The 23,529-nt window shown below is 45.7% G+C and overlaps 1 protein-coding gene across 6 annotated transcripts in view; it reads left to right on the forward strand.

Annotated features, from left to right (window-relative positions):
* UBR4 (ubiquitin protein ligase E3 component n-recognin 4) overlaps nt 1–23,529 on the forward strand; it is a 2,945,062-nt gene that overhangs the window by 1,306,189 nt on the left and 1,615,344 nt on the right. For all 6 annotated transcript variants that reach the window (XM_069611069.1, XM_069611071.1, XM_069611072.1 and 3 more), the window contains exon 46: nt 3,613–3,814. In XM_069611069.1, coding sequence (XP_069467170.1) covers nt 3,613–3,814 — 202 coding nt within the window. The remainder of the gene's footprint in view (nt 1–3,612; nt 3,815–23,529) is intronic.

Here is a 23,529-nt window from a genome sequence, read left to right on the forward strand (position 1 = left end):
GGGCCGAAATCCTTACGGATTTTGAGGATATCCCTCATTAATATTGATGAGGAAAAATGTGCATGTGTTTTGAATCATTGTATGCAAATGTATCTCATGAATATTAATGAGGGGTATACTAAAACATTACATGGATCCAGCCTTCAAGGCCTTGAGATGGACAACCCTATTCTTCTGCATAACTACTTACCTTCCTTTGGTTGACTAAGTTATTGTATGCATTCCTAAAAACCTCAAGGTGACTGTATTTAGGTTTGACAATTCAGCATTGCGTGATATTACTACCTGCTTGATTCATTTTTCCAATGTGCATTTTTTGGGCCTATAAAATAAGAGTAGTTCTGTACATACCTGTCTAAATGTGTGTGCGCGTCACTGTGTGGTCTCATTGTGAACCCCTGATCCCACTCACTTTCTCCTGACACTAAGCCTTGACTACTATCCATGCTTAACTTGATTGGGTTTGACTAATCTCCGAGTTCCCCTGTTCAATATAACTAGGGTGTCCTCTAAAAATCTGTCGACCAGGCCAGATTCTAGAAATCAATCTTAACGCCTGAAACAAAAGAGTTGGAAGAACTGTCACTGTTGGGTAGTTTCAAAATATAAGTATTCAAAACCGAAGTAGCAACAGTTTTTCCAATTCCCATGTAGGCATATAATGTTCTCTGGACCGGGACTTCCTTATCGGAATGGGAGTTCTTGTCCTCAAGAGGGGAGTCAGTCCCAGTGACCTCCCACTTTCCCAGACCCCTAGGAATGGTCTTGTTGAGCGGACTCGCCTCCCTAGCCTAAAAGGGGGTAGGTCCCCCTTGTGGAGAACAGACAAATAGCCTGAATTCGTCACTACATACCCCTCCTGGAGTTAAGCTTGACTGATCTGCCACTCCAGCATTTTTAGAAACCCTTTCCTCTGGCTCACACAGACAAAGCCTGCTTGCCTCCGAGAGCAGCAGCTTTCCCTGGGAAATTAGTTTCCATACAAGATATTTTCTGACCTAAGAAGGGCAAAGAACGATATAGCCAAAGAACATGCTAACGTCTTTTGGCACGGCCATTTTAGGTTGCTAGCCACCTTTTTAGTAGCCATTTGCGGTAAAAGCAAAAGTGCAAAAAAAAATATTACGCAAACTGTAGAAATCTCGCAGCTGCCACCAGCTTGTCGTGGGCGCATTGTAAAAGTAACCAAAAAGCCATTAGGTAAACAGTTATAAGGATGCAAAGTATCCTAACACCTCACTGTAAGGTAATAAGTGCTATTGTAAAACTGCAAGATTCCATAAAGATTGATAACGTCCCTCAGTACCGACAGTCTTAGGGACTACTCAGTTTACGAATAGAAATGAGCAAAATAGGCAAGGGAAGTAAAGCAGAATGCTTTACTGATATCCAAAAGTCAGGACATGGTTAAAAATAAGCAGAAATACTGGGGTTTGGGGGTCCCATAGAAATCAATAGAGGCAAAGGTGCAAAAAGAAAGTCCTTCCCAACAGATGGGAAGAAAGTGAACGTAATATGTGTACTAGTACTTAATCCAGAGCAGGAAAATCAAGCAAATATTGCTGAAACACTGGAGACTTTTAGAAACAGATTCCGGTTTACATTAAATAAGGATGCTCCTTATATTTCATTTATAAATCACACCAACATCAGATGATTGCTAGTGTGTACCATTAGACTGCCAAAGAAGGGACAACTTACTTTATCAACACAGAAAACTGGTACTTACCCACGCCGCGTTTGCAGTGTATCAATGAATTACAGTATTCCACCATTTTGCACCCACTTTCGGGCAAAAGATAAAAATCGGACATTTTGCGACTTGTGATTCATAACATGTGATCTATACCATTGAATGTCTGTGTGGGAAATACTGTTTGGGTCAAACCACAAGAAATGTAAAAGAAAGATGGAATGAACACAAGTTACATTTCAAAATGAATAATTAAACATCTAGTATTGCTAGACACTTTCACGAAGCAGGTCACCAAGTAAATCAGTTGAAATTTTCAAGTTGCGGAAGTGGTAAACATTTCAAATAGAGGAGGGGACCTACAACAGGAGCTACTATGAAGAGAAGTTTTCTGTATTGATTATTTGAAGACAGTATTTCCATATGGGATGTATGATCATAACAGCTAGTTTTAAATACATTTGTGACATTTTGAGGGGTATATTTTAGATTTTCTAGGTTTGAAGGAATTCTTTAATGTTTTTCTGTCATAATATGGACATATATACATGCACATGCAGAGATTTGTGTTTTGAGGATGTTTTAGTTCTATTTAATTGTAAACACATTTTATGGGCAATTTTTTCATCATTGTGAGGCTTTGGTGATTACATTTGTCTGAATACCTGCTTGCACTACTAAAGTAGTGTGTAACTCATATGGCATTACCTAACTGTGAGCTGTATATGTGTACCTCAATATTTGTACTTATCTTAGAATATTAAAGTGTCCTAGTGTATTACTGTAATAGTGTTATTTGTATACTTCTGTGTGGGTCTTTCTTCTTGCTATTTTCTGTCTGATAGCTGTACTACTCAACAGTGTCTCCTTCCTCAATGTATCCTTGCCTCTGGGTCTGCACTACTTAAGAGAGTGGTCTAGCACAGCTGGGGTTGTGAATAACCCTGCAAACGCTAGGTTGGCTTTTCGAAGTCCTAGCACAGGTTGTGACTTTGAAAAAGCCTCCTGTTTGTCTAGGCAAGGCCAGGCCTAATATCCCTGTTAATGATCTAGGGTGGCCTCTCGGAACCATCCCCAGGACTGTTCTGAAAATCCATGTTAACATCTGTTGAGCTTGCTGTTTTAATTTAAAGGGTGTGTTTTTGTATGGAAGCGCTGTTTGACAGTTACCCCCCTTTTTCCATATGCTACCACAAGGTATTTTATCTGGGCAGTTCTCTGGGCTGACATGGGCCTCTTTGCAGAGGTACAGCTAAAAACATTTGATGTCGCTGTCCTGGTGTCCACGTTATCTTGCAATCTAAAACTTGATTGGTCATCCATTACATTTACATTTTGGTGATTCTTTGCAGCAGCCATGGGTAAGTGGTTACCTGCTTCATTGTGAGGGGTTTCATGAGAATCTGCTGTGACAGTGGCACTGAAAATACATCCTAGTGTAGTTATGTATCAGGTGTACAGATCCCTCACTGTTTAGCTAATACCAATTGCCACATTGTCCATTATTTCCAGGGATGCATGGGAGTATAACAAAGCAGCAGCCAACACTGTTTTACTCGTGAAATGTCCTTGTCCATATGCTCTGAATCTGCATTGTGTGGTTAAATGATGAGGATGTTAATAAGATTGATGCATGTGTACTCTAACATACTCCAGTTGTTAAGGCCAGGAAACGAGGTGTGAAGTAGTGGTTCAGTTTTGAAGCCCACAATTTCCTTGTCCTCTGTGCGCAAAGATCCCCTCTACCAATGAATTAGGAGTTTTGTCTCCAGTGTCCTCGCCAATTTGCTTCTTGCAGGTCAGTCCTGCCATATGGATTAGACTGAACAATATATGGATGTACAGTTCCAGGCTTTATTTTTTTTATATGTCTTGAAATAAATGTCTTTAATGTACCTTTTATCTCTGTTTTTCTACAGATTCAAGACATGGTAGCCATTAGGCACACAGCTAGTAATGAACAGCAACGGACTACAATGATACTGCTGTGCGAGGATGGAAGCCTGCGCATCTACATGGCCAACGTGGAGAACACATCCTACTGGCTTCAGCCATCCCTTCAACCCAGCAGTGTCATCAGCAACATGAAACCTGTGCGCAAACGCAAGGCAACAGCCATTAGTGAGTACCTTTTAGGAGACTAATTCCAAGAGAACTGCAGTTGTAGTGGCTGGTGCAAGGGATCCCATTTTGGGACAGTTTGAAGGTTAAAAAATGTGTAGTGACTTGATAAGAGAAGCATCTGCAGAGGGCATTTGTTTGAAGGGGCTTGAGTTAGTAATGCCCGAGGACGAAGTCTTCAGTAGACCAGGCATTGTGAAGTGTCGTACCAGTGGATCGAGAAGTAACTGGGGATGGAGTTGTCTGGTGAGAGGGACTATCGAATTAGAATGAAATGTGGTTTTCCAGTATGTTAGGCCGGCAATCCATTTTTAGGTCTCCTTTGTCCAACACTGGTAGTCCCCTATACCTTTCAGTGCCCAGCCCTCAAGTCCCATTGAAAACAGCAACTTAATTTTGGTGTACTGTCCGAACTACTCCGGTTGCCTACCAGGGCAGGGATACTGTAAAGGGCCCCTGTTTGTCCCTAAACGAGTTTCCCTTTACTACACAGAGTGTTTGTTTCATAGGCTGCTGGTAGCTGTGTACTTATTATTTTTTTAACTGCACCACTATGTATCCTTTTTGCTGCCCTGGTAGTTACTTGCTTACTGAGCAGCCGCAAAATGACTGTTAAGGCATTTATAAGTCCTGTGGTTTGGCCACTGTCCTTGCAGTTTTTCATTTTTTGGGTTTTAATTCTCCAACTTTCTGGTTCCCTAAACCTTTGGCTGGCTTGCTTAGTTATTTTACTTTTCTTGTGTGGCCAGAGCCACTTCTACTGAAGTCCTCTTGATACTGCAACTCTTTTATTTTATTTGCGGCCTCAAATGGGCCATATGGTGATTAAGGCTTTGTGGCCTTTTAAGTGCTCAATTTTTGTCCCAGGATGATTACATCATCCTATGTGTGTTTTGTGCAGTAGAATGGTGGCAGATGCAAATTTGTTTCAGCTACATTAGTGTTAGAGATACCATTACCATTTTAGTGGCCAATGCACCTATATGTTCTATTGGGTTTTCTTTCTTTTAAAACATTTATTTTTATTAGCAATTTTCAAAATTACAAAACCCCTCTCCTCCCCCTAAACTGTATCCTGCATTTGTATCTCTTGTTGATTTAACTCTTTTTCTATCTAGGTGGGCTTCAATGTCTGTTATGTTTTAGGGCACCATTGCAGTATATAGTCTCCCCTGAGGTAGTCTAGTATAAATCCCTAGTATTGTAGGTATTTGTCTGTCGCCTTGTATGCCGTATGTAATCCATTCCATGGCCACTATGTCCCAAACTTTACAGAGTCGTTCGACATTCGTAGGAGATGTTTTCTGCTTCTATTTCCCCGCTACTACCACCCAAGCCGCTATCAATGAGATCATAAAAGCTTTGCGTTGGGGTTTTGTTGGTATCTGGAATTCCGTGTCAAAGAGGCTGCACATCCCTTCTTTCTGGGAGTAGTTTAGCAGACCTTGCATCATTTTCTAGATCTGAGATGGAACCTATTCCCAAAACCCTTGTAGTACCGGGCAGTCCCACCATATGTGCCTCCACTCCCCTCTCCCCAAGCATTCCCCTCCAACATTTCTGAAATATCAGTGGGTACATTATGTGTAGTCTTTCCGGAGTATAGTCCCACTGTATCATAGTTTTGTACCATGCCTCCCTAATTTGGATAGATCAGGTTAATTTTGGTCCCAGAGCATTTCCCAATGGTTGACTGGTATTTCCTCCCCAATTGTGCTTTGCCATTTCAGCACATATGGCCATGTAAGGTCGAGGACTTCACCCTGTAGAATCCCATATCGATGTGATACTAGCCGTTTGGCTCCTGTGTGAGTTATGAATTTTTCGAAGGAAGTCAATCCTCTTTGCCCTGCACTCTTTGTTAGATTATTTCAACCAGTATTTTAGCTGATACTATTCCATCCTGTCTTTTTCGGATACACCTAGGTGTTTGCAATTCTCAAAGGTTCTGACATCTCCTCCCTCTATCATATCTCCCACCTTTTTGCTCCCCTCTGCACACCATCTTGCAAAGGAGCCTTAGGGTATTCCCGTGGAAAACTGTGGGTTCCCCAGTATTGGGTGAATGGGGATGGAATTGTGGACAGTTGCCCATGTCTAATCAGGCGGTCCGATATTTCACATACTACCGAGAGAATGTGACTCAGGCCTATATTCCTAGGTCAGTCCTTTCTACTCAACCACAGCACCCTCTCTAGGGGAGTCCCTGCCACCGCTTGATCCATTCTAGGCCGTGGTTTCAACATGTCATTAGAGAGCCATTCTCGCTGGACGCTCAGCTGAGCTGCAGCATAGTATTTAATAAAATTTGGGATGTTTTGCCAAATAAATGGAGTTATGAGCCTATTCACTGATTTAAAGAATGATGGGGGGTACCTCAATCGGAAGCGCCTGGAAGAGCTAAAGTAACCTAGGGAGCAACACCATTTTTATTGAGGCTATCCTCCCTAACCAGGAACTCTGTAGTGGATTCCATATGCTTAAATCCGCCTTCAATTTTTTAGTGGATTTCCAGGTAGTTTGCCCTGTATATTGTTGAAATAGAATTGGTTACTTTCACTCTGAGTTAAGTTATTGTTTCTGTAGCTATTTTAAATGGGGATATTGTCTGTACGAGTTTCAAGTGTTTTTCCGTAACCCCAAGACTCAGCAATTATGGTTTGGCCATGTTGATTTTTAGCCCTGCCATTTTTTCCATCGCAGAGAGTTCTTGTAATAGCGCTGGAATTGACGTGTCTGGGTGTGTCAGGGTCACTAACATATCATCTGCAAAAGCTATTATTTTATGTCCCAATCCCTACCCCCAACCCCATCCCTTGAATTGCTGGGTTTTGGCTAATGGACATTAATAGCAGTTCTAAATATAATGCATACAGGAGTGGGGACAGAGGGCACCCGTGTCTCGTCCCCTAGAGATTTTCACCATATCCGATATGCGTTAGTTGATTGAGTGTCTCATAGTGGGCCTGTTGTAAGCAACCTTAACCATCTGTATACATTTCAGGGCCACTCCCATTTGTTCCAGAGCTTCATATAAAAAGGGCCATTCGGCCTGATCAAATGATTTTTCAGCGTCAATTGTTATTCATAAGGCCGGGACTGTACAATTTTCCACTTTTTATATTAAATGAGACCCTTCTGGTGTTGTCCCCCATGTGTCTGCCCCGAATAAACCCTGATTGGTGTGTACCTACTAGGTCCGGTAGGAGAGGTGCTAGTTGGGCTACTAGGACCCCTGTATATATCTTAATGTCCAAGTTTCAGAGGGCTATGGGTCGATAGGACCCACATAGCTTCAGATCCTAGTTGGGTTTTGGGAATACTACTACTTTGGCCTCTGCCATTGAGGGTGTCACCATACCTCTGTGGTGGAATGAGTTAAAGAGGCTTGCCAGCTTTGAGCTCAGTTTGGTGCAGAACTTTTGGTAGAAGCAAGCTGGGTATCCTTCTGGTCCAGGGGATTTGTTCCACGGTAGACCCTTTATCACAGCCTCAACTACCTCATTAGTGATTTCTTCCTCCAGAAGTTTCCTATTAGTGGCTACCAGTTTGCCCAGTGGGGCCTGTCCAGAACATTGGTTAACTGACTGCTGGTCGGGGTTTTTGGATCTGCAGAGGGAACCATAGAATTCCTGGAAGGAGCTCAGGATCTTCTCTGTCCCGGTTGTTATCTACCCATTCCGCTGTTTCCGGGCCAGGCTGGTACGGTTTGCCTCTTCCCGTCTCAGTTGTCTAGCAAAGAGTCTATGAGCTCTGTTCGCGTTAATGTAGTAACGCTGACTGGTGTAGAATAGGGATTTATCCGCGCTGCGCGAGCGTAGCAGCTCCAGCCGAGCTCGGAGGTCTTTCAGCATATTGTGGGAAGCCCGACTTTTCTTCTTTGCTAACGTTTGTAAGATAACTCTTATCTGGGATTCTAGTTCTAATTCTAAAGCCTCCCTCATTTTCCTTTTCTGGCACTGTAACGCTATGATTTCTTCCAGAGTTACCACTTTGAAGGCCTCACAGATCCCTTCCTGTGATGCATCTCTACCTTCGTTTTCAACAAAGAATTAATCCTATCACCCAGTAATCCTGCCGCCGATTTGTCTGCCATAATCTCATGTGGGAGTGTCCAGGCCCACATCCCTCTGTGTGGTTCCCACCTCTGCACGGTAAGTGTTACTGGTGCGTGGTCAGAAAATGAGATTACTCCCAATTTACGTCATTAGTTCCCACAGGTGAGCCGCCAGTACCCAGATGTAGTTTCTAGACAATGACTGGTGTACATCAGAGAAACAGGTGTCACCCCTCTCCTCTCCCTTCACTGCTCGCCACACATCTTTAAGAGCCAGATTGTCAAAGGCATTTCTTAAGCTCTTTGGCAGAGGTTTGATCCCTTGTCCACTCCCTGAGCTTCTATCTCTTGTGGGGTCCTCCCCCAGATTGAAGTCCCCTGTGAGGATGATCTCCCGCACTGCAAATGTTTCCAACTTTAGAATTACTTCTCTAAGGAAATTGACCTGGTTTACTTTTGGGGTGTATATGGTCCCTAGGGTCATTTTCTTATGCACAATTCGCACCTGAAGAAATAGGGACCTCCCCATTTTATCTTCAAGTAAGTGTAGGACTTGCACTTGGAGAGTGCCCTTGAAGCCAATCGCTACTCCTGCCATTCTCTCTTGTGTGTTTGATAGGAATGTGGTAAGTTTTGGAGTGTGTTGGAGTCAGGGGAGGAACCTATTGGATTATTTTTTTTATGTGGGTTTCCTGGAGCATAATATCTGCCTGGTAGCGTCTGATCATCACCTAGTGTTTTTTTTTTAAATTTTTTTAATTATTTTTTTTTTTTTTGGTTTTGCGCTTGATGGGCAAATTTAGACCCTTACATTCCATGATGTAATCCTAAGTGGCATTAGGCCCATGGTGGTCCTTCCCTTTTGGTCGTACCAGTAGTATGCTTGTATCCCATTCTGGAGTTGCACTGCAGGTTGAAGTGCCTCCATCCCCCCCCCCCTCGTTGCCCCTTACCTTACGAAAACTAACCTCCCCCCTCCTGCCCAACTTCGCTTGCCCCAACTCCTCCCCCATAACCTCCCACCCCTGACGCCCCTCCCAGCTCCTACCCTTCTTCCCCTTCCTGGTCAGGACCTGAGTTCCATGATGCTATCCTGGGGTCTTGGACCTGGTTCAACCCCGGGAAACTCCCCAGGCCGGGTGAACTACACCCCATAACAGATTTCAAGATAAAATCCCACCTCCTCTCACTACGGGTCCCTCATTACGTGATGGCTTGTACGCCCTCCCATCTTCCCTTTCACCGTTTTCTCTGATCCCTGTGAGTAGTTGTTCCTATTCACGGTTCCCTATAAATTCCCAAAGAGTCATTTGAACTGGGGCACTTTCAGAGTTACGTCCCTACCCCCTCTCCTTCCAGACCCTTCCTAGTGTCTATTGGCCTCTCCCGGATGAGCTGTTCTGTGCATTTGCATCTGGGGGGTATCTTCTTCCATGTACATTAGCGACGCCCCCTCCTCGCAGGTCGTGGCTCTTTGTTGCTTCTCTTCCCACATAAACAGGAGCCCAAACAGAAATGTCAATTTCTATACAAAGTTTATGGCTATTAAAACATTTGTCAACGGATTCATAGCCTTCCTCTTTTGTAGGGTGCTTAACACCAGGTCTTGCTAGAGTGAAATCTGAGATCCATTGATCGTTATTCGAGAATGGACTCTGGCCACTCTGAGTAGGTCTTTCTTCATAGTGTATGAAGATAGTGCCACTTGGACATCTCGTGCCCTTGTTCCTGGCTCCCTCCTTTTAGGCCACACCCTGTGCACCCAATCAATCTTTACGTCTCACGGTTGGATCCCTGACAGAAGGCTGCAAAAATATTGTTTCATAGTGTCTCTCAGATCTGTGTCAAGGATGTCTTTGCTCAGACCCTTCACCCAAACATATGACCTGTGGGAGCGATTTTCTAAGTCTTCCGCCTGTAGTTCAAGGTTGTGGGTGGCCCGAGCCACTTGTTCCAACAGGTCTCCATTTTGTTTGATCACTTCTGTCCTTTCCGACAGGCCCCTTTCAGTTATGTCCACACTCGTACAGAGTTCAGTGATTTCCTTCCTAACTTTATGTAATGAGCTTTTGAGGTCTACTTTCATTTTCACGATTTGATCCTGGAATGAGCTACCCGTTCTTTCCTCCATGCCCCTAGGTAATTCTTGCAGGTCTTCTTTATTGAGTATCATGGTATCTGATTAATTTGCTTCGTTGGGTCACCCTGATGTGTCTTTTGATATGGCTGGTTCCTGCCTTTCTTCCTGCTGCTGCCAGCCAGCAACGCTTCAGTTGACCTGCTTGTGAGTCCACTGACCCTTTGGACTTGGACGGAACGGCCTTCGCCTTAGCCCATGGCAGCTGCAGTATTCTTCCCACTGTCCTCTCTTCTTTGGAGTATGTTCTATATTGTTGGTGTCCTCTGGATTTTTGGCCTTTTGTTAGTCCCCACCACTCAGTCAATCACCTTCAGGTGGCTGGTGTCGTTCTATTTCGGCGCTTCAGGGCAGTCTGATTGAGAGGGAAGGCCCCTCTGCTGCTGAATTCCTCTTTTTGTGGCTCTTCAAGGCACGCCACGCCAATAGCTTATTCCAGCACTTGGCAACTATGGAGTTGATCCTTGGGGCCCTTGCAACCCTGTGTTGGTCGTGTCAGCCGTTTGTTTTGTGAGGGACTGTTTGTGGGGAGGAGGCCCTCCGATTCCCTAGTGCGCTGTTAAGTTGTTTCCCAGTCCCTCCCTGGTGTGGCCCGTCCCATATGCCCTTCTTCCCCCATGGCTTTTTCACAGTTGCTTGTTCTCAGGGTGGAGAAGAGAAGGGGGTGTTTGGTGCGTTGCGGCTGGGGCGGGATTGTTAGTCTTCAGGCTTTTTGTTAGTCCCCACTCCATGGTCCGTCACCTTCCAGTAGCTGATGCCTTTCTGGTTCTGCGCTTCAAGGTGATCACACTGAGGGGGAGGACCCCTCCGCTGCTGAGATCCGGTTCTCTAACTCATCCCTGCTCGCCCCAGCGGTAGCTTGTTTCTGCTCTTTGACAACTATGGAGTTGTCCCTTCCTTGGGCCCCCACGGCCCAATAGTGGTCATGTGAGCCGGTTGGTTTTGAGGTACTGGTAGTGGGTAGGAGGTCTTCTGAAGCCCTAGGGTGCTGTTCAATTGTTTCCATGTCTCTCCCTGGTGTGGCCCATTCCGTGTGCCTTTCTCCCCTCTCCTGTGTGTCCCTTTCACGGTTCCTCGTTGGGGGTACGGGGGTGCTTGGTGTATTGTGGGTGGGGGGATGGACATGCCCCTCTCCACACTCATCCCCACTCACTGCTTCTCCCATTCAGGTGTGCCCTGGGGGGCGATCCGTTCAGCTCTCCTTGGGGGGAGGAGGGTGGTGCCAACAGGGTAGCTGCTACTTCCGGGGGCTCAGTCTTTGCTACCACTCTGCTCTTGGGCCACAGTCTGCTCCTTCATGTCTTATTGCTATGCCAGGTGCCTGGTCTCACACACTGCTACGGCGCCTTCTCCCATCCACTCACAGGTGCGAATTCTGCGTCTCACTGGGGGGGACACTCTCTAGTTCTTGGAGGATCTCCTCGATCGGCGGAGCTTCTGTTCTCCGGATTGCGACAATCTTCTTGCTTCAAGCCAGGTGTGGGGCAGCACACGCTGGCTAATGGGAGAAACCTCCAGTTTTTAACGCTGAGATATCGGCCTGTGGGCCTCCTACTGTAGACCCCGGACAGAAGCGTGAGAAGCACGTCGGCGGCCATCTTTGAATCTTCTAATGCGGTTTTTAATACCTCTGCCTGGCCATTTTGTTTTTAGCCATCCCTGTGTCTATATGGACCACGCAGCACAGCCCAAGTGGTTGTTTTGCTGATATTTGCTCCTCCTGAGCCCACAAAGAAATCCTGGGCCAGTGCCTCATCAAACACATTGAGAACTTAATCTGGTCCAGTGTGTATGGGTGGCAGTGTGTGAAACCTCCTCTGGCCTTTGCTGCCAAAGGGCAGTGATTTAATCTAGGGCACACTGTTCAGAATTCATTAGACTTCCTATGCTACATCATTGAGATGGATTTCTAGAATCTGACCTTGTGGACATATTTTTGGAGACCACCCTAGTTATAGTGCACAGGGAACTCTGAATGGTTGGCCAAAATCCAATCAAGGTAGTTGAATGAGCAGTCAAGGCTATTCTCAGGAGTGAGAGTTGGGTCAGGGGCCCTTAATGAGTCCACACAATATAATGCACAATTCAGTTTAGAGAGGCACGGATAAGCTATTTATTCTATGCCTTTTGCACACATTGAAAAATGAAACTAACAGGTGATATTCACCTACAATACACACTATAGACATGGATAGATTCGCCCATAGGTTCATAAGTGCATTAATGCAGTGAAATGTTTCCATCATATACAAGTGAATTCCCTAACTTAAGCAGTCCGAACCCTAAGAAGAATAGGGCCTAATTTACTTGTGTTGGTGAAGAAATAAAATACTCCAACAATATTGCTAAGGTAAGTAAACCGTGTTTTGTATTTCCGTTAATACCCAGATTTGACTTCCAAAATGCAATGGAATGGAAGATTAGGCGTTTAATAAATGCAATAAATAAAATAAAGACTTGTTCCCAATGTTCAAGGGCATAGGAAATGGGTTGGGCACGGGGGAAAAATCCTGCCACTGTTTAAGGCAGGGGGGATACAATAGCATGTATTCTAACACCTCCCTAATTAATTATTTGACAAGTCTAGGTTAAGACACCACTTATTTAGCAAAACAGAGGTGAGTGCGTAACCATAGATGGCACTCCAATAATTTGTTTGAAAAGGGAGAGAAAAGGCAGAAATAGGAAAAACACACAGTACCAACACTTTTAAGAAACCACAGCAAGTCAAGAAAGGCAGGGTCTCCTGTAGAGCAAAAAGTTCATAGGCCAGGCCCACTCTTGGAGAGAGCAAGGCGGAATGTGCCCAAGATCACACAGTGGAAATGCACTCAGTCTTTGCAGAGAAGTCAAGACGTTGGATCAAGTTAGAAAAGTAATGTTAACAGGTCCGAGGTCACCCCAGGATAGAGTCAAGGATTTACGGGACACCTTGGACAGTCTGTTGCAAGGGAGACCGGGCGGGACATAGTACCTGAAATGGTGAGAAAGCTCCAGCGGGGGCAGTTGTTCCTGGCAGCGGGTGCAAGTCGGGGCTTCGTCCAGGGGAAGAGAAGATCTCGATGTGGAGGAAAGCTGGAGGTTGTTGCACTGCCAGGGAAGAAACCAGCCGCAGAGTTTCCCGGTTAAAAGATACTACCCTTTTATTCGCGGTAGTGGTGAAGCGTGGCTATCCGGCCGCCCGGGTGCTTGGCACTGGCGATTCGACCTCGAGACGATCAAGGAAGCCGAAAAAGGCAAACTGGTTGGTCCCACCAGTTCAAAGGGAAGAAGGCTCCTGGAAGAAGATCTCCACTGTCGTCGGGAAAGTGGTGAGTTTCGTACAGCAGGGCTCCACCGGTGGTGTCGTCGTTGTAGATTGCTCAGCTTCTCCCTTCTTCGGATTCTTTAGGTCCTGTGGCGACTTCTGAAGTTCCAGTCCCCAAAGCCCTGCTTTTATGCAGCAAAACCCCCATTCATCAGCCTAGCTGTCAATCAAACATGCTAAGTGGTGAGCCGGGCGGCTCACCACTGGGCCAATCGCACAAGAGTGCGACTTGAGTTGCCAAGGCAACTCAGTCCAGGGTGCCTATTTCTCTCCCCCCCCCACCCCTCCCCCACACACATCCTTTAGACCAAGACAGAGCAGCACCACTTTTGGAGGCTTTTGTGCAGACGCCCGCCAAAAGTGGAACAAAGGACTCGACTTGGGTTGGAGTTTCAGAGGCGAACACAAACGCCATTTTAAAACGGGGTCCTGGCAAAAAGACCCAACCGGGGAATAAATATTAAATAAATAACCCGGCGGTATCTTTAACATTGCACCAAAAAGTGGTGCGTTTAAAATGAATGGGGAAATCCCACAGGAAATATTCCGGTGGAATATTTTGTGTGCTATCCACTGCCACCAGCCAGAAACTCGACAAGGGGGGACTGGACAGTGCCCCCTTGGAAAACAGACCCAGGGGCAATCTAATTACCCCTACCAGTACTTCCACAATATGATGGTTTGTACTGGTTCTGTTCACAATTTAACACTAGTAAAGCCAATGGTGACTTTACATGCCCTGGGAGACAGTAGTTAGTCCCAGGGTATGGAGTCTATGTTTGGGGGTCACTATGACACCCCTGTGTTACTGCACTGAGGGTGCTGTTTAACACTTACCAAAAACACATGAAGCCCTATGGAGAAAAAGACCCCATAGCCCATAAAACACATTACATAGTCAAAGGACATTCTCAAATCATGCCTAAGAGTGGGAGAAAGAGTCTCACTCTTAGCAGGAGAAAACATTAAACCCCAAAAATCCAGCAAGGCTGCTGGGGGACTCACTAGATTTGGGAAATGAGCCTTAACAGAGAATTCTCCCTAACCGCTGTAGCCAGGCTGTGGGCATTGCCATTTGAATCCAGGTGAGGAGGTGCAACCGTGCGATTGCATCACTGCTGCTAAATGTTTTTAGGCAATGGGCTTATTGGGCTATGAGAGCATCAGCATGGCAAGTGATGGGAGAATGGGAATGACATGTCCCTCTATGGGTGAGGATCATGACACCCACTCCCTCCCTCCACCCTGCTCCATGTGCAGTTTTTGCTGTGCATCCCCTTCCCCACTGCCACCTCTGAAGATTCCCAGTGATGCTTTCTTTTCTTACTACTGGATGGTCAGGGGAGGGGTGGTACCTATTTTAACAAGGATAACCTTTTGTACTGTGTGTTTACTTTTGCAGGGCGTCAGGCAGGCACATGCTAGGCATTACTTTGAGAATAGCATACAATGTAGTGGTTAAATCAGGTGATCCGCTCAGCCACTCTTCGCATGCAGTGGCAGCAGCTGGCCACCAACTGACCAAAACTAAAAAGGATGGAGCAAAATTATGTGTTCATAAAGTAGTTTTGGTAGAGTGCATTTAAAAAAAGGTCCGGAAATGCCACTAAAATATAGCACCTGTAATGCCATATGCATGCAATTGCTTAGCAGCCTGTTCACCACAATCCGCATGAAATGCCCTGCATCGTCCTATATGCCTGTCAGTGTGCCATAATTTATTGTCCACCAATGCTGTAGTAAATCTGCTGAGTGCCACATATTACATACCAATGCCACAGCATATTACACAGGCAGAGTATTTCCACCCTAAAATCAATGAATGATGCCCGAGATTTAATTGGAAAATTACTGCATAAAAATAGAGCACAGGCTGTTTAAACTCTCAAGAGCACCCCTGCCCCTGAGATTTTGATAGGAGGTACCTCTGAAATGAATGTCTACCTTCAGTACCCACCACCTCCCAATCAACTGAGATGGATGGATGGATGGATGGATGGATGGATGGATGGATGGATGGATGGAAAGCCCAGAAGCATCCATGTATGCATGCAGCACCCTTAAAAAACAGCAAATACAGCACATAAAAACTCAGTAAAGACCAAAGAGACATTCTAAATGGATCTCAATCACGTGAACTATGCAGGGGTGGACTGGCCTATGGGGAAGGTTTGCATCTGTAGCAAAGTCCATAATGTGTCCCCTGTCCCGCCAGATTGTATGTGTATCATACCCCCCTGCCAATGTTATCCAATTGGTGACAGTGGGGAACAGATGCACTGCGTTTACTTACCCCACCCGATTTTCTCCAATGTCTTGAGGTGTCTGTTGGGGGTCGCTGGATGTTGGATTTGACCGTGTTAATTCCAGTGGGAGGTGCCCAGGAGCTGCGGGTGCAGGGTTGTTCTGGTCAAGTTCAGATGTGAGATGCAACCCCTGCCGAAGAGATGCAGAAAACACCAATGCAGACCTCTTCAGGACACTTTTCTGGACATGCGGAGGCGAGTTCCAACAACAGTCCCTGCACATAGGCGACGACCGGCGTCCTTCTAGTTGGGCCACAGAAGCTTCTCTCGAATAGGATCCCTTGATGCTGGGACACTGGAATTCAGAAGGAAGACACCTTGTGCCACAAGGTTGCAACTACCAAAGTTCTGGGTACAACTGCGGAACAGTGACTGTTCTGGTGAGTTGGCCCATGAGAGAGCAGGTCAGTCCACCAGGTGGTCCAGTATCCATTCCGAAGGCTCAGGAAGGCGTGAAGACTAGTTAGTCTCACGAATCTCAGGACTGAATCACTGCTCAGGGGCTTCGGAGATCAGGTAGTGTAAGGGAAATTTATCATTTTTATGCTTCATCCCCTCTCCTCGTGAGACCCACCACTTTTTACTGGACTTCTGGATCTTTTACTTTAATCCTGAATGGTCCAGCCTTTTTCCACTCATTCATTCTTACGGGCTCTGTCTTTTGGCACTCTGTTCTTTGTGTTTTACAGTCCTATGGAGTCTACTTTCCGCCATATCTTTTTAGGCATTTGTATTTTACTTTTGCAGCACACAGCTCCTTATGGGCAATGTTGCTGGGAACCCTTTTTGTTCTCTTTTCGCATTATTTTCTGCATCCTAGTTTAACTACAGTTCTTAAGGATAGAGATACTTAGTATCTCTACTAAAACTTTATAGTCTGAGTGATTGGCATACACCACCTTATGTGGAGTGCCAAGGGGATACTTTGTATCCCCCTTCTCTGCTCCTGTGATTTAAATTTTTTTTTTTATATCACAATCAGCCTTTGTTATGGCTGGTGGCAGTGGACGTGTTCGACCAACTATTGTGTGCATTTTCTTCCACAGGCTATGTCCATAGCGCCGGTTAAGCACAATAGGGTCACCTAAGTACTAACTTATTTGCCCTTTTCTTTTTCCATTACTAGCGTGGTTTTTCTTTGTCAGCCCATCTTCTACCATCCTGGGAGGAGAGGCCTGTGTGAGTATTTTGCCTTTGGTGGGAACCCTTGGGTGTACCCGCGTAGGCTCAAGTGTTTCTGGGCAGGCAGGACGTGGGGGAGGAGATTTTTACTCCCCTGCCCTTTGTCTGACTGAGTGTCTGAATGGAACCAGCTCCCACTGGGGATCTGGCTGTCCTGATTCGATAGCCACTGCACCTTTCTGTAAATTGCTGAGAGGGATTGCAGAGGCGTGTGTGCTGAACCTGTATAAAAGGTGTGGTTCCTGAGGTGAAGGGCAAGTCGACCACTGGAAACTGACAACCAGAGACGTCTGCAGACCCTTTGCAGCACTGTGAAGCGACCACTGTTGTCCTGTCCAAATTTTCTGTGGAATAGAGGAACTCCAAAAAGGAATCATTCCCTTTGATTGTCTGGAAAAACCAGTCCCAAGACGAACTTTAATCAGAGCCATCTCCTGAGGTGCTGTGCCTCTCCAGATCTGCGGAACCCCAATACCAGGAGACCTCCAACCCAATTGAAGCAAATTGTTGTGGAAAGGCTGAATTCGTCTAAGTCTTTGCTGAGCTCCAGGTGAACCTCCAGAGACGCAATCCAACCCGTCCAAGTCCCCCTCAGAGTGCAGGACTTCAGGAACTGAAGATTGTCTGGACGAATCGCATCCTTTGTTGGTGCTGCAGAAACGGCGCCAACAAGTGACCATAGAAGTTGCTGAACGCATTGCCAGACGTCCTCTTTCAGGACTGCTGCTGAGAGATCCTGTCCATTCTCTTGCCTTTTGTCATCAGACCAAGGAAAACCCAGAGGTCGGGTCCAGCACTGTGACATGGAGGAGAATCCAGCCACAAACCTTTCTTCAAACCTAAGGTACTGTGGGGAAAAAGGTATTGCTTACCTTGATCCGTGAAGTCGCTCCAGAGTATTGGAGTGCACCTAGAGCTGTCCAGGGTACCCCCCCCTCTTACCTCCTACTGAAGCTGCTGCTTGTGTCCCTTTAGTGAGTCCTTCACACAGTCTCCAGCGTTGGTTTAATCTTGCTACATCTCAAAGACTAGAGACTCCAAAGTATCGACAGGAACTTTTCGTATTGTACTGCTTGTCAAGACTTTAAGCCCTCTCCGAACTACCTTTAGCTAGGGTTGCATTTTGGAAAGTAAGACTTGCTGTGTGAATAAACTGCTTCTAGAACTTTAAGCCTTGCTAGTATAACACTAACCAACTATATTCCTTCCCAAAAGTCACTATCTTATGTGTGTTTACATAGTAAATATATTTACCGAATTTCTGCTAAGTTTTGTTCATATTATTACTGATAACACGATAGAACTGTCAAAAGCTGTAACAAATGCAAACTACTACAAACTTAGCAGTGTCCTTTGAAAATTATTCTAAAGTATTCCTGAGTGTTTTGGTTTATTGTGCTAAGTATTTAAAGGTCATTTTTGTGTAATTAAAATAAATGTATATTTGTATATTTTAATATACATTTATTGTTTCTTTGATGTGCATTACTAATCCAGTTCAGTGTACGTACCTACAGCTCGCATCTTATGAAAACCCTGACTAAACTCTACCAAGGTTCCATGAGTAGTACAGACTGATACTAAGAGATGGGGATCTACAAACCAGTTGGATATTTTTGTGAAGTCCTACCTTCCAGGGGACTTTGGGAAAACTCCCCTAACAGGTAGTCCATGGTTTCACCGAGCCAGATGTAGGAAGGGATGCCTGCCTCTTCAGGAGTCTCCTTCGGTTCTTCAGTCAGCTGCTCGAGGGATTCTTGAATCTGCGGAGTGACTGCAGGAGTACTCTTCTTATCCAAAATCCAGGCTGTAAGCAAGTCTAAGCCCACCAAAGGTACAGATCTGCACTGTTCAAACAGCCGGTAGTTGCCCAATTAGGAACAGCTACTGGTTTCGCTCATGCCCCAAACTTAGACTCTATGGCACCATGGATGTGACATTGGACTAGACCGTCCCACCCCCTTCCTGGGACAGACGCACACTCGCAGACGCACACACTTTCCAGGGCTAGTGCATGACCGTATAAGGAATTTCCTGACCTTGCAATGCAGGATGAAAGCCATACTATAGTGTGGCAAACGAACAAGCGAAAATCTCCTGGCATGGCCGTTTTAGGGCGCTAACCACGTTTGGTAGCCATACGTGGTAAACACAAATGTGCACACTAAAAATATTGCAAACAATTGTTTGTCTTTAAGCACATATAAAAGTAACCAAACATATCTGTAGTGTAAAAGGCTAGATTGTTACAAAAGTATCCCCATTGCACTGCATTTTAAGATGCTGTGTGCAATGTTAAAAAAAAAAAAAATCCCAAAAGAAATCACAAAATTCAAAAGGGAAACAGTTTCCCAGTATTGATTATCTGAATGACTGATCAGTTTCCCTGTAACAAATGATCAAAAGGCAAGAGAAGTGAAGCTGATATTATAGGTTATTTATAACGTGCTTAATACCCAGAGGTTTCTAAACGCGGACTCGGGTATCGAACAGGAGTTGCTCCGTGTCGTCTTGCTTCCAAGGCGAGCATGTTGCCCCTGAGCTATCCTCCCGAGTCAAGGCAGAACAGGTTAAAAAAGAGGGCATAAAGAAAGGAGTCCATAGAAACTATGTAGGGAAAGTTGCAAAAAGATGAATCTCTCCTAACACTGATGTTCGGGCAGGCCAGTATTTACCAGTTTTTTGGGCCAGCCTGGTCGGCTAAAACCTGTGTGTGCTTGGCAGCAATGTGTGTTAGAGCTGGCTTAGGCCAGTTCCTGTGTGAATACATTTTGTTGGGGAGACCATGTGAATTCTCCAGATCTGTACCTGAACTCCTGGAGGACTACTGCTGCTGCATGTAGGGATCTTCTGAGGACCATGGCGTGGACGTTACTGGCATATTTGTTCACACTCCCTACTTCTTTGTAGCAACTCATCCCGAGCTCTTCCTTTGCTTCATTCTCTAATCTTGATGGTGAGACAGTCTTTTTCTGTGTGGGGCATTTTATGCCCTCTGCAGTGTTGCCCCCCTGTCAAATCCCAGAGGCACAAGTGCCTTAAGTTGAGGGAGTCTTCCTGGCCTGTGCTTTGCTGCTGCCCTGCCTCTGCTTTGTCCACGACACATCCATGGCCGCTTCTTGATATTTACCAAGTTGATAGACCCATTTATTGCTGGTTCGGTCCCCCTTCTTGATCCTGTGAGCTGGACTGAAACCTTGGTTGGGTTTTTTAGTATTCCTGTCTTTTTCTTCATTGATTCTGGTACTTCTGCCTCACGTAAATGTAAATGCGCAGTGTCATGTTGATACTTCTGGCCTTCGTTGGGTTGTGGGTTGTCCCTTCTACTTTGAGGCTACAATTGTGGCTAGCCCGTTTTACATTTCATCCCGAACTCCCCATACTCCGACTGAATCCTCCACATCCCGTGCCATGAATACTTGTCCCTGGATCATGAGATATTCCTTGATCAAGGGTCCCCTGAATCTGAGAGTAGAGGGGCTTTGTAGTCCCCCATATCTTCATGTCTTTTTATTTGATTTTGATTTGATTACATTTTCTAACGCGCAAAATCACCCATAGGCACCAGAGCACACAGTCAACGAGACAAACCGATCCCAAGAAGGGAAGCTAAAGGTAAAGGACTCAGTCTGGCTCAAGATTGAAGAGGTGGGTCTTGACTCCCTTCTTGAACTCTGAAATTGAATTTATTTTCCTGAGATGGATAGGGAGACGATTCCAGGCCGGAGGTGCCTGAACATCAAATGTGGTCCCTCTAAAACCAGAGAGTTTAAATCTTGGTTGAATAAGTTGTGTGAGGTCGTAAGAGCGGTGTGTGCGAACATTCTGCATGCTGACAGACGATCTGACAAATACTGCAGAGCATCGGAGTAACAACATTTGTGGGTGAGGGACAGGATCTTATGCGTGATACGCTGTTTCACAGGAAGCCAGTGAAGCTCCCATCTGGCCACTGAAACATGATCTCTACGAGTCAGGCCAAAAATGGCTCTGACTGCATGATTTGGTGTAACCTGCAAAGTGTGGAGGTTTGACTTAATGGTACCTGCTAAGAGGCTGTTGCCTTTATCCAGGCGTCAATTAATCAAGGCGGTGGCGAGTAAGGCTACGTTTCTCAGCAAAATGTAGGGGAGAATGTAGTTGGAGTTTTGAAATGTAGCTAAATGAAGCTTTTATCTTGGCAACATGCGGCTTCATAGGGAGATCAGCATCGAGTTTGATGCCTAGCATCTTCACTGACTTGGCCACTTTAATGTTGGTGTCAACCATGGTGAAGGTGGTGTAATCGGAACCAAGAGTTTTTAATTTATTACCAGAGGCTATAATAAGTTGTTCGGTCTTAACGACATTCAACGCAAGTGAGTTGGTAGCCATCCACCCCTGCATGGCTCGTAAATGGTGTTGATGGTGTTCGTGTTCTTAGCGTGGTTTCCTGATAACTCGATGACCTGGGTGTCATCTGCATAGTTGGTAATTTGGACACCCAGGTCCTCGAAGTGTGAGGAGAGGCATGGTGTATACATTGAACAGTGTGGGGGAAATACACTAGCCCTGCGCGACACCCCATGTAACCAGAGTAGAATGGGAGCTGGCATTATGCACTGCCACCCGTGCATATGTAGTAGCCAAGAAGGAGGCAATCTATTGTGAGGCTGTAGGAGAGCAGAAAGCCTGATCGACCTGTCTTTTGACCAACAATGAGTGGTCAACCAGGTCAAATCCGGCGGACAGATTGAGTTATATGATAAGGGCCGGTTTACCCTTATCCACGATACCCGCCGCATTTGACCCGAGATCAAGAAGTCCCTTTTCGGTACCGTGTTTTGCCCGAAAGCCTTATTGCCTGGGGTTGAGCAGCTGACTACTCTCCAAGTGCTCCTGGAGTTGTATATAAGCCACCCGATGCAGGATCTGTAATATGAACAGCTCATTAGTGATTGGCCGATAATTTAGTGGATCATGAGGGTCCAGGTTTATTTTTTTTATATTGCAGAGTTACCCATACCTCCTTAAGTGGTAGAGGTACATTGGCTTCTTTGAAGGACGTGTTAACTAAGTGGGTGACCCACAGCGTCAACGTTTCAATGGAGTCCTTGAATTGACTGGATGGACAATGATCACCCAGACAGGTGATTGCTTTCATTTTGGCCACGATTCCGCCTAACTGATTCTCTGCAATCGACTTGAAGTTGAACAGCGCCTGCAGTAAGCTCTTCTCACTGATATGTGCCCGTTAGGGAGAATTCTCAGACATGTGTTAATTCCTCTCTACCTTAGAGACCCCCAGCTCTTTTGCTGGACACTAGGACTTTAATTTATTTTGCCTGGAGAGAGTGAGACCCTTTTTTCCCACTCTCTCATGTATTTTAATGTGATTTTGAACTCTGTTTCTTTTGGTTGTGGTGTCTGACAAACTCCGTAGGCATCATCTTTTACATTGTCACACAGCACCTTCAGTGCTGTGACACAGGGAAGTCTTCCAGATTTCCCACAGTTTAAATACCTTCTCTAGGATAAACTACTGTTTCCAAGAGCAGTAAAGTGAAATTGACTTTACTTGCATATGTAACTTTCTGGACCCAGCACACACTATCTTACAATAGGGTGCTGGAAGGGTTACCTAGTATCCCCTTTATCTAGCTTCTCATGTAACATTTTAGTGTTGCCCTTTCCTCGATGAATGGCTGGTGGCAGTGGTTTACGTTTTACTACCATTATGTGATTTTACTGTGGGCTGCGTTTGCAGCCACGGTAAAACACCCATGGGTGCCATGTTTGTCGAAACGGCCCTGGTCTTCTTTTTCCGCCATTTCTTTGTCGAAAGGTCCTTCCTGAGATTTACTCTGCGCACCAAACCTGGTTTGGTCACTTTGTTCATTTTGTTTTTGGCAGGCTTTACAAGTGAAACCTGCCTCTGGCTCCATGGTGTCTGGGGTGAGCAGGAAGCGAGGCAGGTGCCCGAAATTCCATGTGCTTAGTCTCCTAGGAGACCTAAATGCACTCTGTACTGATCGGCCGGCTGACTGTCCGTCAAGGACAGCCACCCTGTTGGGTGGGTGACAGCTAGGCTGGTAATGAATGGGAGAGAACTGAATAAAAGGCGAGACTTTTGGCTTGGAAAGCAAAGTCGACCACTGGATGAAAGAACCGAAGAAGAACTTGAAGAGGACACCTGCTGCAACTCCCGGACTGTTGGTTCACCCGGTGAAGCCCTGCTGCTGTGCTGAAACTCCAAATTTGTATCGACAGAGAAGCCCCTGCAAGGACAACTTCTCCCTTTGAGTTGGTGGGACCAATCAATTCCAAAGTAAGCTACCTTGTCATTCTCTCGGAGCTGGTTGAATTTCCACAAAGTTGCTGCTGGAAACCGAAAAGCCAGGGAGAGGAACGCCAGATTGTGTGTGTTGCTTTTACGCTGGCCAAGAGCTCCAGGAATATCCTCCGGACTCCCAGGAAGCAGGACTGACCAAGCCTGAGCCCCCTCAAGAGTGCGGGACCCCAGAAACAAGGAAAGCCCATCACGACAGCCAGGAACCACGGTGTTGCGATTTGCGGTAGACGTGAGGAACTGAAAAACCGAACAGCCACTTGTTTGAAGATGGAAGGTTGCGAGCGGTGACCGTCCCATTGCAGTGCTGGAGTCCCCATAAGTCCTTCCTCTTGTCCCCACGACTGAGGCCCAGGAACAGTGAGATCTGCAGAGCTGCTCAGGAACAGAAGTCATCT

This window comes from Ambystoma mexicanum, chromosome 8 (genome assembly GCF_040938575.1).
Source record: "Ambystoma mexicanum isolate Mex_15411 chromosome 8, UKY_AmexF1_1, whole genome shotgun sequence".
Classification (NCBI taxonomy): domain Eukaryota; kingdom Metazoa; phylum Chordata; class Amphibia; order Caudata; family Ambystomatidae; genus Ambystoma; species Ambystoma mexicanum.